This window comes from Perna viridis, chromosome 8 (assembly GCF_037379345.1).
Source record: "Perna viridis isolate PV_CMFRI_1.1 ecotype Kerala chromosome 8, ASM3737934v1, whole genome shotgun sequence".
NCBI classification, from domain to species: domain Eukaryota; kingdom Metazoa; phylum Mollusca; class Bivalvia; order Mytilida; family Mytilidae; genus Perna; species Perna viridis.
In genome coordinates, this window is record NC_142452.1 from 1382904 (window position 1) to 1397864 (window position 14961).

The 14961-nt window shown below is 32.5% G+C and overlaps 1 protein-coding gene across 13 annotated transcripts in view; it reads right to left on the reverse strand.

Annotated features, from left to right (window-relative positions):
- LOC148608879 (uncharacterized) overlaps positions 1–14961 on the reverse strand; it is a 50777-nt gene that overhangs the window by 7523 nt on the left and 28293 nt on the right. For 10 of the 13 annotated variants that reach the window (XM_088543330.1, XM_088543334.1, XM_088543331.1 and 7 more), the window contains 12 exons: positions 14668–14773; positions 13516–13715; positions 13050–13134; positions 12670–12794; positions 12050–12181; positions 10962–11119; positions 6473–10435; positions 6054–6167; positions 4541–4675; positions 3984–4135; positions 3353–3532; positions 2835–3029 (listed from right to left, as the gene is read on the reverse strand). In XM_088543330.1, coding sequence (XP_088399456.1) covers positions 2835–3029; positions 3353–3532; positions 3984–4135; positions 4541–4675; positions 6054–6167; positions 6473–10435; positions 10962–11119; positions 12050–12181; positions 12670–12794; positions 13050–13134; positions 13516–13715; positions 14668–14773 — 5545 coding nt within the window. The remainder of the gene's footprint in view (positions 1–2834; positions 3030–3352; positions 3533–3983; positions 4136–4540; positions 4676–6053; positions 6168–6472; positions 10436–10961; positions 11120–12049; positions 12182–12669; positions 12795–13049; positions 13135–13515; positions 13716–14667; positions 14774–14961) is intronic. The other 3 variants (XM_088543342.1, XM_088543343.1, XM_088543341.1) reach the window with 2 other exon arrangements.

The following is a 14961-nucleotide window of genomic DNA, read 5'->3' on the forward strand; positions in this document are numbered from 1 at the left end:
TTCTTATACAGGATCAAGCTAAAGCCAAGCAATCTGTGTTCTTTTGTAAACTTGATGAAGAAACCATCGAACATTTATTTTATGATTGTCATATCACAAAACATTTCTGGTCATTATTTGTGCATGAAATACATTTGTACAACAAAGATTTCGTATTTACTAAGCAGCAAGTGCTAATAGGGTTTCCTTCAGAAGATTTATTTTCTAACTTGATGTTTATAATGGCAAAAAACTATCTGTATAGATGTAAATTAAAGGAAATTATACCAAATATGGTTGGCCTTCTCAACTGTATTAGACGGTACCAATCTCTTGAAAGTTATGTTGCAAATAAAAATTGCACATTAGACAAATTTGAAAAATATTGGGCTCCTTTACAAGCTATTTTTCCATCATAATTTTACTACACAGAAAATATTTTTTTAATACATATTATTTGTTAATTCCTCTTTTTATTCCTATTGAACTTCTATGCTTTAGATACATTGCAGTCCAAACTTATATATTACAATGGATGACTGGTAGGTGAATGATGTGAGAGTGAAAATAGAATACTATGGAAATAGAATATTCATGGTATTTTGTAAATAGGTTATATGTATCTATAAAATGTTTGTATGTCAGTGATAATTTCTCCATTAAGAACTCCCTGTACACCATAGTCAGGTGGTGATGTAAAGGAATGTGTAAATTCCTGACTACTAAAATAAAAAAAAATAAATAAATAAAAAAAAAGATGAAAATTTAGTTATGTCATTAAAAATTCGGCATTATTTTGTACATGTTTATTATTTGTTGGTTGATGTTTTATTTTTTATTTACGTGTAATGAGTGAGAGACATCATGTAGAAATATTACTTCATATTTTTATCAAGTAATTATGCAATCTTTTGACATTTTAATTTTGCACTTAGAAAATGTTAATTATATTAATAATCATGACTAAAACACTTTGAAAGTATTGATTGTTGTAATTTGATTTGAGTGATGGACTGGTGACGCTTTTAGTTTCTGATAGTTTTAATAATTGAACAGCTTTTTCAGAAATTAAAAAAACTAATTACATGTCCCAAGACATCTATATAATGTATATACAACAATTGTGAAGCAGAAGCCCTTAATCGGACTGCGAACATTGTCAGTAATAATTATAAGGTACAATATAATGACCTAACGAGGACAAGACGTGGCCTAAGTCAGTCGTTTTCAACTGCTAAAAATGCTTCAAGTTAAATCTAAGATATTTTTTATTGAAAGTATGTTTCAAATACAACCTACATATATCTTTATTCTAATGATAGGCCTTGTTAAACGATTTTGAACTTTCATTGATGCTGACCGATGTTAACTCCTGTATAAAGATAATCCCTTGACGAACCTCGCACATAAATATAGAAATTTACATGAACATATTGTTTACATTGTCTACGATTTGTGTCTAATCATCCAATGGACTGCAATTTAGCACAACTCAATACAGGACAGTTATATAGTATGTATCAACGATAATTTTTTTTTTTTTTTTTACGATTTTCATATTATATTTGTCAATCGTTAATACCATGTGCTAATCATCTCAACCGCTGTTTTATCATGCCGACAGCTTGGATTAAAGGTGGACAAATCAACTATTGACTCCTGTTACTAGTATAAATTTCGGCGATTGGATTCAATGAATTTTGGAGGTCAGTGACCTGGGAGTACGGCTACTAACGTCCATATTGTTGGGTGAGATCAATCACATTAACTACACCATTCTGGGTGAATTTCACACCCAGGTCGGTGGTTCTACGTACACAATTAACAACCAGAATATAAGATGTCCCAGTTGGGTGGGTGTATCACTCACATTTCACCATGAAAAAGTCCAACTGACACAGTGTTTCACCGACTAACACAGATTTAAACTCCAACTTGAGTGTTAAAGAAACAAAAATCGCTGAGTGTTGTGTAAATTTCATCATGCCGAACACTATTACCCCACTTCAGAATTTGGCTAAACCTAAATGTTTTGGAGATATATATGCAAAAATTACTGTCTGACCAATATGTTCTATTTTTAGTAACAGCAGCCATCTTCACATCATTTCTATGCAGGATACCTCAAGGAACATTCATACCAAGTTTGGTTCCAATTGGTCAGGTAGTGTCAGAGGAGAAGATTTTTGGAAGAAATAACATAAAAAAAAGCAAAAAAACGTCAAAGAAGCACAATATACTCCAACATGGCTTAATGGATTAAAAAGAAAATTTGATCACAGATAGATCTCATCATGCTGAACACTTTTACCCAATCAGAATTTGGGTAATTCTAATGATTATGGAGAAATATCCAAGAAACTTGTCTGACCCCCCATGTTCTATTTTTAGAACTAGTGGCCATGTTTTTTGACAAATCAAAAAATGCCCTTACCAATTTTATGCATGATAACCCAAGGAACATTCAACCCAATTTTGGTTCCAATTGATCAAGTAGTGTCAGAGGAGAAGAGTTCTGAAAAATTGTTAATGACAATGGAGGACAACGATGGTCGCCAATTGATGGCAATAGCTCATTTGGCCTACAGCCAGGTGAGGTTACAAAGGATGAAGTATATACATTATTTATGAAAATAAAAAAGAAAGAAAATAGGACAAATCTAATAACTCCTGTTGACTTTAGGGATGTAAAATTATAAATATTGTTTATTGTTTCCACTGCAGAAATGACTTCACAGATAAATCTACCTAGGGAACATAATTAGACAATTTTTTTTTTTTTTTTTAAATATTTTCAGAATAAACTCAATTAATACATTGATTAAATATTTCATCAATCTCAAAAGAATACTGACCAGATATCAGATTTTTTGCCATGCCCTGTCTCATTGACAACCTCAGGAGCCATCCAATAGGGGGTTCCCTTCATGGACTTCAGGATCTGTGACTGACCCATACTCAGATTTATACATAAACGTTTGGCACATCCAAAGTCTATTAACTTGATGATCCCATTGGGCATTAACATAACGTTGCCTCCTTTAATGTCCCTGCAAAGACATCTTATGGTTTTACACTTTACAATACAACATAGTATATAGACATATGTTGTGTTAAATTTGTATTAAAACAGTTACTCCCTCATACAATGATATAAAGCAGAGAGATTAAACAGTTCTAACCATTCACTGATAACTAATAATTAACTTTTCTCCACATTTTTCCAAGTATCTGAATCTTTTAAAACTGAATTGTAAAAAAACATATGGTTCAGTCACTATAGTTTATGAACAATGAAAAGTGAAATATGTAGCAATCCCTTTTGCCCTAGAACTTTCCTAATAACTTGATGTAGTCATGTATTGAAATTTACCTGTGTATAACATCATTTTGGTGCAGGTATTCTACACCTTCCAGTATCTGTTTGGTATATTTCTTGAAGACAGCCTCGTCCAGAGCACCAAACCTTGCCAGGATACTAGCTATAGAACCTCCAGGTACAAACTGCATGAATATACTAACTATACTCTCTTCTAAACTGGTTCCTAAATATCTGTACAGTTAATACAAATAACAATTAAATAACTTTATGGTTTGCTTGTAATAGGTCTAATTTTGTGTCATGTTTAATAAAAATCTGAAAAGGATGTTAGCTCTTAAATCATTCCCATGGGTTTTGTCTACAGTCAATGGAAAGTATGTGGATACAGCAAATGGACAGTAGGATTCCTGGTAATTATGCATTAAATGGACAGTAGGGTTCCCGGTAATTATACAGTAAATGGACAGTAGGTTCCCAGTAGTTATACAGCAAATGGACAGTAGGGTTCCTGATTGATTTTTACCCTACAATATTTTTATAATTGAGTGTTCTGAGAAGCTCCACATTGATTTTTACCCTACAAAATATTTATGATTGAGTGTTTTGAGAAGTTTCACATAGATATTGACCCTACAATATTTTCATGATTGAGTGTTTTGAGAAGTTCCATATTGATACTGACCCTACAATATTTTTATGATTGAGTGTTTTGAGAAGTTCCACCTCTTCCTGTACTTTCTCGTATTCTCTCTTGGCTTTACACTGGTCCATAGTGTTCAGTTCTATCTGTTTCACAGCAATCAACTGACCTTCGCTAGTTAAACCACACCATACCTACAATATCAAACATTATCTTATTTCAGCAATTGAACAATGAAGTATTACTTAAAAAATGAAGTTAATTTCCATTTTCTTTTGTTTCTAAAAAGAACTTAAATTGAAGTTTATAGTTTTCTAAATTATATTAGTTCCTTCCACCACTATATCTTTTTTTTTTGTTTTAACACCAAATCAATTAAGAATAGGTTAAATAAATATGATAATGATACAAAATTTTTAGACAATAGGGAAAAATAGTTAAAAGACACAGACAGACGGGCAATTAAAAGAGCTGATAGATATCACCAGTCCAAAATCATAAATGATAAAAAAATCAATGCCCAACACCAGTATAATTGAGTTTCTTTATTGATGTAGTACTGTTCATGGAAGATTGTTCCATTATATACATGTACTTACAGTGCCAAAAGCACCTTTGCCAAGAACATTGCCTTTCTTCCACTGTATTGTCTCCTCACTCTGAGAGAACACAGTACAAGCACTGCCTGCCCTACTGTCGGAGTGACTAGTACTGGATAGATGGCTCATAATAGTCTGTAAAACATGTAACATAAAGATACTTAAACTGAGATAATACTTCTTATCGCTATTTTGTTCAAAATCCCTTTGATCTTGCTATACGATAATTTTCAATCTCACACCAGTCGAGTGAGAATGAAAAATATTGTATAGCTGCACAACATATGTGACTTCACATAGCACTCCACTGAAAAAATAGTCTTGAAAGGAAACTTTGCAGCGCTTATAAAACTTACATATTTAGGTTATGAAAACTGAAAAAAAAAGAAAACTAATACTTTACACTTCAGCAAAACATCAATAAACAGATTATTTATCATTTTTTTTCAACTTGTGGCAGTTTCTCATGCTTATCTCGTTGAAAAAATATTCAACAATCTAATATTATTGGCAACAATTTTCCATTGTTCCTTCTTTCTAATAAATTCTTATCCCAGGCCACTGCTGTGATATAAGAAAATATATCGTCAATTTCCAATGACAACATTGACGGCAATGTCGCCAATGACTTTTGAATTTCTGATCAGAACATCTTGCCCTGTCTGGTTGGCTGTGATATTTTTTGTATTGACTTCATAACTGCCATTAGTTTGTATTAAAAGGTTCTACTAAATATTCAATGAGTTGAATGAAAGAAATTCTCTCCTACTGTGTAGTTTAACTTCACAAAAATGTTGACAGAAAGGTCATTATCTGTGGCATAACATACATAAATGTAGAAACAATGACTGAATATCTCTTAATTTACACCCTCAAACCTCATCAGCAGGACAAAAACTTACATAATTTTTTTTATAAACAATCACAGGAAAATGTGCCACATACGATAATCATATGGTAATCATATGACAATTATATGATATTTAACATATGATAGTCATATGATTATCATATGATTCTCATATGTTAATTTTGGCTTAAAAACATGATTATGATATGTTTGTGAAAAACATATGATTATCATATGGTGCTCGATTTATATGATAATCATATGATGCAAACCATATGATTCTTATATGTGGCACATTTGCCTGTGTATACTGAGAAAGTACTTTAATTGGTGGATTAGGTAAGAAACACAAGTTCAAGGATTCTTGAATTAGTGTTTGATGCTTTCAGTAGACATATCAATGAAAATCTCCTTTTCTTTTGATACCAAATTTCATGGTTTAGCCTTACCATGAAAACCACAAAAATTGATACCCACATACAATAGTATTTTCACAGCAAATGGTTTTATAATTACTAAGATTACCGTTGTCAGTAAAAAGCTTTATAAAGCTTTTTGTTTGTAATGTGTCCAACTATAAATAAAAGATCTATGTCATAATGAAAACTACTTAGTGAACATAAGTTATTATAGGAACTTAGAGAGATATAGTCTTTATAATACCTCATTGTCTTGTATGTTTATCTCTTCATCATCGTAGTCACCTCCTGCCATTGGTACAGCTGATATGTCCTGCTGTACATTGGGATCTACAGACTGACGGACAAATGACTTTTGCTGCAATAGACAACATTATAATGAATCAGAGTGAACATTTGAATTGTAGTTATATAGGTAACAGTAATCAGACTTTGATTTGTAGAATCTTTTACCAAGCAAAATGAGTAACTTTGTGATGTATTCCTTTTCTATAACAATAAAAATGTGTGACAATATAAAAATAAATAGTTTTTTTTGTTTTTCATTTTATCATATTTGTTACAAAAGAAACGAGATAATTAAAACTACATTATTTCCTTGAAATTTTAACCATAAAACCACTTTTTCTGCATTTTATATTGGAAGGAATTAAACATGCCTACCTTGCTGGTGTTGTCCCGTCGACTCTCAACAGCCCTGGCGCTATTCTTTACTGCCCGACTCTCATCAGCCCTGGTACTACTCTTTACTGCTCGACTATCATCCGTCCGTGGTGTCATCTTCTCTTGTTTTATCTCTGTAAACTTTCCTGCTGACCTAGCTTTATTTGGTGTCCCTGGTCGTCCTGTTAACCGTACAGCTGAAGTTGGTACAGATACACTAACCTCAGGCTTTGACACATCCTTTTTCTGATCACGCCTGTGATCACCAACATAAATTTCCATTTTTCTGAAACTGTTCATGATTTTAGCCATAGTTTGTTTCGGGTCAGGATCTACAGCATGAGGAAGATGTGGCTGACTAGCACTACTAGTTATGGTAGGTTTCCTGAGATAATTGTCATCAAAGCCTCGCTTGTTCCCTCTTGGAGTAAAAGACTCAGCCAATCTTTGCCTCTCATCATGATCAAGTAAGTTATTCTTATGACCTCTGGGAGTAAATGATTCAGCAAAACGACCAGCATGAAATGGTGAGTTATCTGCCTCAGCTGTCATTCTCAATAACAACTGTCTATCAGCTGCTGTAATTGAATCTGTTTTATTAAGTCTAAAAGAACCAGATGATTTAATGGTAGAGTTGGTTCTGTAACTAGCGTTATTGTTGTTGTTTAGTATTTCCTCTATGGCAGTGTCTATATTTTCTGAGTCGCCATGGTCACTCTTACTCTCAGAAAACTTCCTCTCTCTCCTAGAACTAACATTGCCTTGCTCATCCAGTAGACATTCTTCTGAAGATTCTCTTTCATTCCTTATATCCTGAACAATGGTTTCATTTTCAATGTTTGCAGTCTGATTTAAAGACTCATTAGAGTACACTCTATTCATTTCTGAAACTCCTACCTCCGTCAAAGATTCTTGTGATCTTCTCTTATTAATTTCATTTAAAGATTCAGTTGATTTTCTGATTTCACTTGAACTCTGTCTTGAATTTCTTCCCTTTGAATTTCCAGATTCAGTCCGAGAATTAAACCTTGAAGCACTTCCATTTTGTGAATTCCTTCCAGATGCACTTCCATTCTGAGAACTCATTCTTGAATGACTACTGTTAAGTCGTGAAGCACTATTATTTTTGTCTCTGACAGAGGTATTGCTAGAACTCCTACTTGATGGGTTATTTGCCTTTCTACTTGTAGAAGAGATCTGTTCAATCCGCCTCCTCCCACTACTTTTACCTGAGGGAGGTTGTGAGGTCACCTGTTTAGGACTTGTATTGAGAGTATTACCTATAGCCACATCAGTAGCACTGTTTCTAACCTCCTCTGTTCCAGAATTATTATTTTTATGAGATTGTAGTCCTAGAAGTCTATTAAGAGTTTCCTCTTTCACATTTTCATCAAAGTTTTTGATAGCTTCAGCAGTTTTTAGCCTATGCATTGATTTTAATGATGGTGACTCGGGAATTGGTGTTAACTTTTGATGAAAAATCTGATGATGAATTCCATCCTCATTCTCAGGCGTACTGTCAAAATCTGGTTCGCTATCGTTGTCTATAGGATTTTGGGCTAAATGTTTAATTGTTAGATCAAAGTCTAACACACCATTTGGAGCACCGGGTTCTAAATTCCTGAGAAAATTTTCAATATCAAATGCAGATGGTAGTGATTTTTGTGTTACATCCAAGTTCATGAGTGGATAACCATCATTATCTAAAATTGGAATATTTTCACCACTGAGCTTCTCTTGTTGCTTCACTTCAAGGAATCTCGGAGAATGGCCAGGAAGTTCTGCCATATGTGAAGTTTCAATATGTAGAGGGCGATAATGTCTTGGTGTAGGCATGTCAAGGTCATCTTCATCAGAAGAGGATTCAGATGAAGAGGATCCAATACGTTGAACAGCCATTACGTCAGATTTATCTAAACATGAGGTAGCAACATGCCAACCAATTCCTGATATCAGAGCAATGTCAGACTGTTCTGATTGTTTTGTTAAAGCTGACTCAGTAACTGATTTCTTTCTTCTTTTTGCTGATTTTACTTTTCTTTTTTGTTTGCCACTCTTTGGGCGATTATTGCCCTCATCAGAGTGTTTACCCTCTTTGTTTTTGGCAACTTTCCTTTTGCCACCTGTTCTACTAGAAGCAGCAGAACCAGGTTTAGTATCCTTTCCTGTCTTTTTGGCACTTTTTCCTCTGCTTCGTATAGATGTTTGAGTTTTAGATCGTTCCATGACTGGTTTTATCACGACATAACCATATTCAGTAGCAGGAATTCCTGATTGATTTGGTTTCTCAAATTGTTCAAATGGATTTACAATAATTGGAGTTACCACTTGCTCCATAGGATTGATTGGAATAGTCTGACCTTTCTTTGACCTTGGTGTATCATTAGGCAAAATTTCAACCAATGGAGGTTTTCCAGCACTTGCAGGTTTATATTTAGGTTTAGAAGTTTCTTGTTCATCCATTTTGGATTTAATATTAGAATCACTCTCTGATTTTGTTACATTTGAGTTGGATTGTGACTTTAAATTGTTAGATTTATCATATTGATCCTGTATAGTAGACATTGAAGCTGATTTTATAATGAGTGGTGATGAAGATACTTTGGTAGTTAGATTATTAGAATTTTGTCTTGCAGGAGAGTTTCTTCTCCCTGTAGCTGGAGATGAAACCCTTGATACCTGTTTTGTTGTTGCCACATTTGTTTGTGAAGAGTTTCTAGGTAAATTAGGATTTTTTCCAAAGCCTGGTGGATGTTGTGGCCGTTTTGGAGGAATTTTGTCAGATTTTACAGTACTGAGTTTAGATCCATTTGAAGAGGTATTTTTCTCTTGAACATTGTCCTTTTGAGTAGTTTTAGAATCTAACCCATTTCTCTCTGTTTTATCCCCAGATTCTGTAGTTTTATTGCTAATGTCTGTAAACACAGTTTTTCCTTTCCCTTGCTCAGATCTGAGAAATTCTGAGGGAATAGTAACAACTGGTTTGGTCTCTGTAGCTAATTGTCCAGTATCCACTGATTTGCTTAGTGCAGAACTTTTCTGATTAGAATTTCCTGAATTTGGCACAACAACACTTTTAGCTACATTTAACATTTGTTTAATGCTATTTGTCAATGTTGAATTTTTTCCACAGTTAGGTTTCTCATCTGCAGCATTTTTGGCACGTTCATTTTGCTTAGAAGATTTCTGTCTTTGAACTTCATCTTTAACATTAGAAATCAGCTGATTTGACACAACCTGCATTGGTTTAGAACTTCCAGGTTTAGAATTACTCCTTACAAATGCAGTTGATGGTACAGGTGCACCCAACTGTTTAGATTGCATTTTTGGAGTCACTTGTCCTTTATTGTTTTGTATTGTTTTTGGTTTCTGTTTCTCTGTCTTGTTTGAATTTGTTTCTGGTTTATGACTTCCCTGAGTGTTATCTGGTATACTGTCAGAACTGTCCTGTCTACAGACAGAATTGTCACTATTCTCACCGGAATTAGTCAAGACATTAGAATGTACAGTAACTTTGTCTTTGGGGTCAGAGTTCACCATAGTAGGAGTATCATATCTTGTTTTCAAAACACTGATATTCTTTTTTGAAGTATTTTCTACAATCTTATTGTTTGATTTCAATGAATATTTATTTCCTTCTTTAGGAACACTCCTGATATTCTTTCTCAGATCTGGTTGTTTCTGAGGAACTGGTTTAAGATTACTCCCTTTTTTATAAGGCTGGCCGCTATTTTCCTTTGATGAATCACTACTCCTACTAGAAATAGAACCGTAATTAGATTCTTCACTGCCAGATGACTGTAAAATCAACAATTCCTTCAAATCTTTTGGTCGTGTATCTTCCAGCACAAATTCCTCTTTGTACTTAGTTTTTGACCTCAGTAATGTGATGGTGTTACTAAATGCCTGTTTTATTTCACCCCCTAAATGGGAGATTTCATCATCAGATCTAGGAGAAGCTTCCTGTGTCAAAAAAAATATTTCATATTATACAAATGGTGAATAAAGTGATTCACTAAAGCAAATATGTGCTGTGTGCAATTCTATGTTGTTTTTATTTTTTTTAATTTTTGTATTTATTCTTGCATCAATAAACTTTACAGTTTGTTAGCCTGTCAATTATAAATAGAAACGTTGTATTATATTCATTTTATATTGAGATTAAAACTTAACAAAAGCCGATTCAATGAAAAACCAAAAAAAAAAAACAATAACATTAATTTGTTGAAATCATTTCAAAATGGAAACTACTTAACAGCAGCACAGAATGTAGAATGGTTCAAGTAATCATTTAAAATATTCACTAAATTCTAAAATATTTTCCACACAAGTAAATTGTAATCTATTCTTTTTTAAATGTTTTCATATTAAACTGTTAAAAAATTCATATATATATTTCATTTAGAAGGAAAAGCAAAGCAAAAAGCAATGGTAATTTTCTACTTGTGTTCAAGATTAAATAAAAAATATGCTAAAAAAACACAATAACCTTTGATGAGTCTGTTTCTTCTCTGTTTATTGTTTTTGAAGCAAGACAGCTGTCCTCATTGGCACATGTTGGGGTAGGTGGCAGCACTTTAGAAGAAGTAGGGCAGACTGGTGCCCCTTGAACTGGTGTGTTACATTTGTTAACCAATCCCATCCTCTCTGAAACAAAAACAATATTAAAATAAAATATATCTTCCTTAATTCTGTCAGTACATTTCAAATCATCCTTAATTCTGTCAGTACAGTTCAAATCTTCATTAATGTTGTCAGTATAGTTCAAATCTTCCTTAATTCTGTCAGTATAGTTCAAATTCATCCTTAATTCTTTCAGTATAGTTCAAATCATCCTTACTTCTGTCAGTATAGTTCAAATCATCCTTAAATCTGTCAGTATAGTTCAAATCATCCTTAACTCTGTCAGTATAGTTCAAATTATCCTTAATTCTGTCAGAATAGTTCAATTTATCCTTAATTCTGTCAGTATATTTCAATTTATCCTTAATTCTGTCAGTATAGTTCAATTCATCCCTAATTCTGTCAGTATAGTTCAAATCATCCCTAATTCTGTTAGTATAGTTCAAACCTTCCTTAATTGTGTAAGTATAGGTCAAATATGAATTGAACTTAAGCAATAACTAAATTTTTCTAGAAATATTGATTTTGAGTGAATTGTCAGAACTACACAATTTTTGTTTTACTAACAAAACATGGTTTGGTGACATGTTTTCTCATGACAAGACCAAATAATTATTTATTTCATTAACAAATACCAGTTCAAAATTAAACAAAATCAAAAGTACAAATATGCCTCAACTTAAATTAAATCATGATTTTTTTGGTTATAGTCAACTTTAAATTTCAAGAGACTTTACTGACTAGGTGGCAAATAAAGTTCTATAAGCAAGCATATTGTCAAACTACTGTAAAAAATGTACTGTAATGAAAATAAATGAATTAAATATGAATGGAAAAAATATGCATGAATAGCAATCATTATAAAAAAAAAACACTGAATAAAACCAATACAAAAAACTTAATTTGTTCTTATAAGTGAATGCTTTTGTTAGAAATTCAAGAAACAATGTTTACCCAAGTCCAGCACAACAGCGTGAGTGTTAGTTTTGTGAACACATTGCTCCTTTGGTTTGGCGGGTTTGACTTGTATGAGATATGGGGAAGAGGTGAAATCCTCACTATGACTCAGTGGGTGTGACACACGGCCTACAAACAAAGGTTAATAACGAAAATGTATGATAACAAAAATTGGAAACAAAAGATGGTTGTGTTAGTAGCAGTTTTAATATGAGCTGATTGGCCTTTATTTACAAGAAGGAAAAATAATGTTTAAATTTTGAAAGAATATTAATGCTACACCACAGTCAGCTCATATCAAGTCACTAAAAAAAGATTGGTATATCAAAAGTAGCATATTATATTACATCTAAATCATAAAATGAATATTTCAAATATAATCATTGGATTTCTACAACTAATATATCCTAATATCAAAATATGAAATGTGAGCTACCTCTAAAAACTTTGTCTTGATAAATGTATGAATAATAAAAGCAGTTAGATCAGGAAATGTCATCTATACATATGCTAAAACCTACAATAATAATCCGTTCAAAGAGGAGAAAACAATGCCAGTTACCAGGTGTTAGCATGAACACTACAATATCTAAAGTTAGGTCAGATGAACACTTTACCTTTCTGGGCCATGATTGGATCACATGATGCAGCTACATGTCCGACCTTGATAGAGGTCGAATCTGACCCAGATCTTTTGTGCTGTTTCCTTAACAAACAGGGAGAGGTTGCAACTGGTGTCAATCTAATATGGTGACAAAACAGAAATAATTATAACTTGTAAATGGGGTTTTGAGTAAAGATTTTGACAACATCATTCAAAAAATCCTTTGTAAGTTAATGTTATGTTAGAGTTGTTTGTTTGTTTTTATTTCAGTTCTGAAAGTCATTTGGAGCAACAGTTATATCTACTAAAAACATTGTTTTCAATCTGTTTATCTTGAATTTTTAAGTTTACAAACAAAATTATATTTGGAGCAAGGCCTTGACTAGAACTAACCTAGAATTTTGTAGGCAACCATCAAGATCCTCTACGGGAGTACCATTGTCCCTCTGATATCTACAGTTAGGAGACTGTGTTCTTGCTGTAAGTGCAAAATAATTTACTAACCAACTATCTTGTGAACATTTAAACAACAGAATCAAAATTAGAACCATATTGATAATGGAAAATCATAACATCCATTTGGAGTTAGTTCCTTCCTTTACATATTGAACATATTGAGGTAGTGTTGTTGTCTCTTTGACATATTCACCATATCCATTCTCGTTACTTATTCTAGAAGATTGACATTATTTTGTAGAGACGTAATCTTTTCAAAATTCAAAATGAACAGCCACATCTAAGTGTGATGCAGGAAGAGTATGCAGTTTTATTCATAAAATTTAAAAAAAGGCACTTTCCATAAATACTCATGATGATTTAACTAAAGATCTAAATATGACTAGAACAATAATGAACCAACCTAATCTATTATTCCTACTGCGACTTCCTTCATCAAATGATCTTCTGAATCTAGTTTTCCTACTAAATGCTGGAGATTCCCTCCCCCCATTACTTAGTCTGTCTGGACTTATAGATGGATGCCTTTCCTTACTGTTAACACGAGGTAATGGTGATGGCTTTCTACCTCCTCTCACTACACCTAGACGTCTTGGACCCTCTCTATAATGAAGGTAGATATTTTGTTCATAGAATTTAATAGTGAAACATAAATAGAAAAGGGAGGTAAGTAAAAAAAATGTTCACTCTCTTAACAAAATAAATGAATTAAGCATGTCACCTTTATAATTCAAATATACCAATACCGGTATTTGCAGTCTGGACACAAAATCTATTCATAAAGAGAACTTGTGTTTGAATTTAAAGATATTTATGTTGCAAATAGATACTTAAAATGAAGTTTGCATGATGTATGTAAATATTTACAACAATTGAGAAAAAATTCTTCACATTGGGAATTTTGGACAATTAGTTTAGAAAAGTTGATTGTACTGAAAGGTCTTTAAGTGAAATGTTAAGACACTGACATATATCTGTTAGCATTTTTTTTATTTGTATCTGACAAATAAGGCCCTGCCTTTTATAGATATTACAGATTCATGTAAATATTGTATACAGTATGGGCAGGACTAAAATTTCTTAAATAGGTCATTTGAAATCTGTTTCCTAACAGACTTTTTAAATTACATCAGTATTTTTTTTCTATACTATCTAAGACTTCAGTAATTTTATTGGTTGAAATTAGGATCTTATCAAGACTTCCTTCAGTGCCTCTATCAACTATTATCTAAAATCTCTAAAAGGACATACTAGATCCATTTATATCAATAACAAAGTTGACACAAGGTAGCATTAACATGATCTGTTCTCATTACAAAATACCAGTTACAGACAAATGTTAATAATATGAAGTAATTTATGCAGATCATTTCAATTTCCCTTACATCAATCATTTCTATGAATTCGGAATTGTAATAAATAAAAATAAAAATGTGTCTATGATAAATGAAAATTCTACATTGCTCTATAAAATGTAGAAGTGTTTCAATAGAAATTTTATTTTAGAGAAAATTGCTTTTGGCACTTTTGTGAATGACAATATAATCTAACTTACTTAGGTGAAGGACTAACTCTTCCAGAATCTAACTCCTTATTCATCTGAGCTTCAGCACGACTTGCTTTCTCTTTTAAACTCAGGTGTCTTGATAAGGTACGACCTTCTAGGAAAATGAAAAGATACATTTCAAAATAATATTTATCAGAGCAAAAACTTTTCTGTTATTTATTTCTATCTTTGACATAAAAAAAGTTCCATTGTGCATAAGTTTGTACTTTAAACATTTTAAATGCCTTTAGAATTTTTTGTATTATTTATTAGCAATGATAAACACTATCTATTAGTAATACT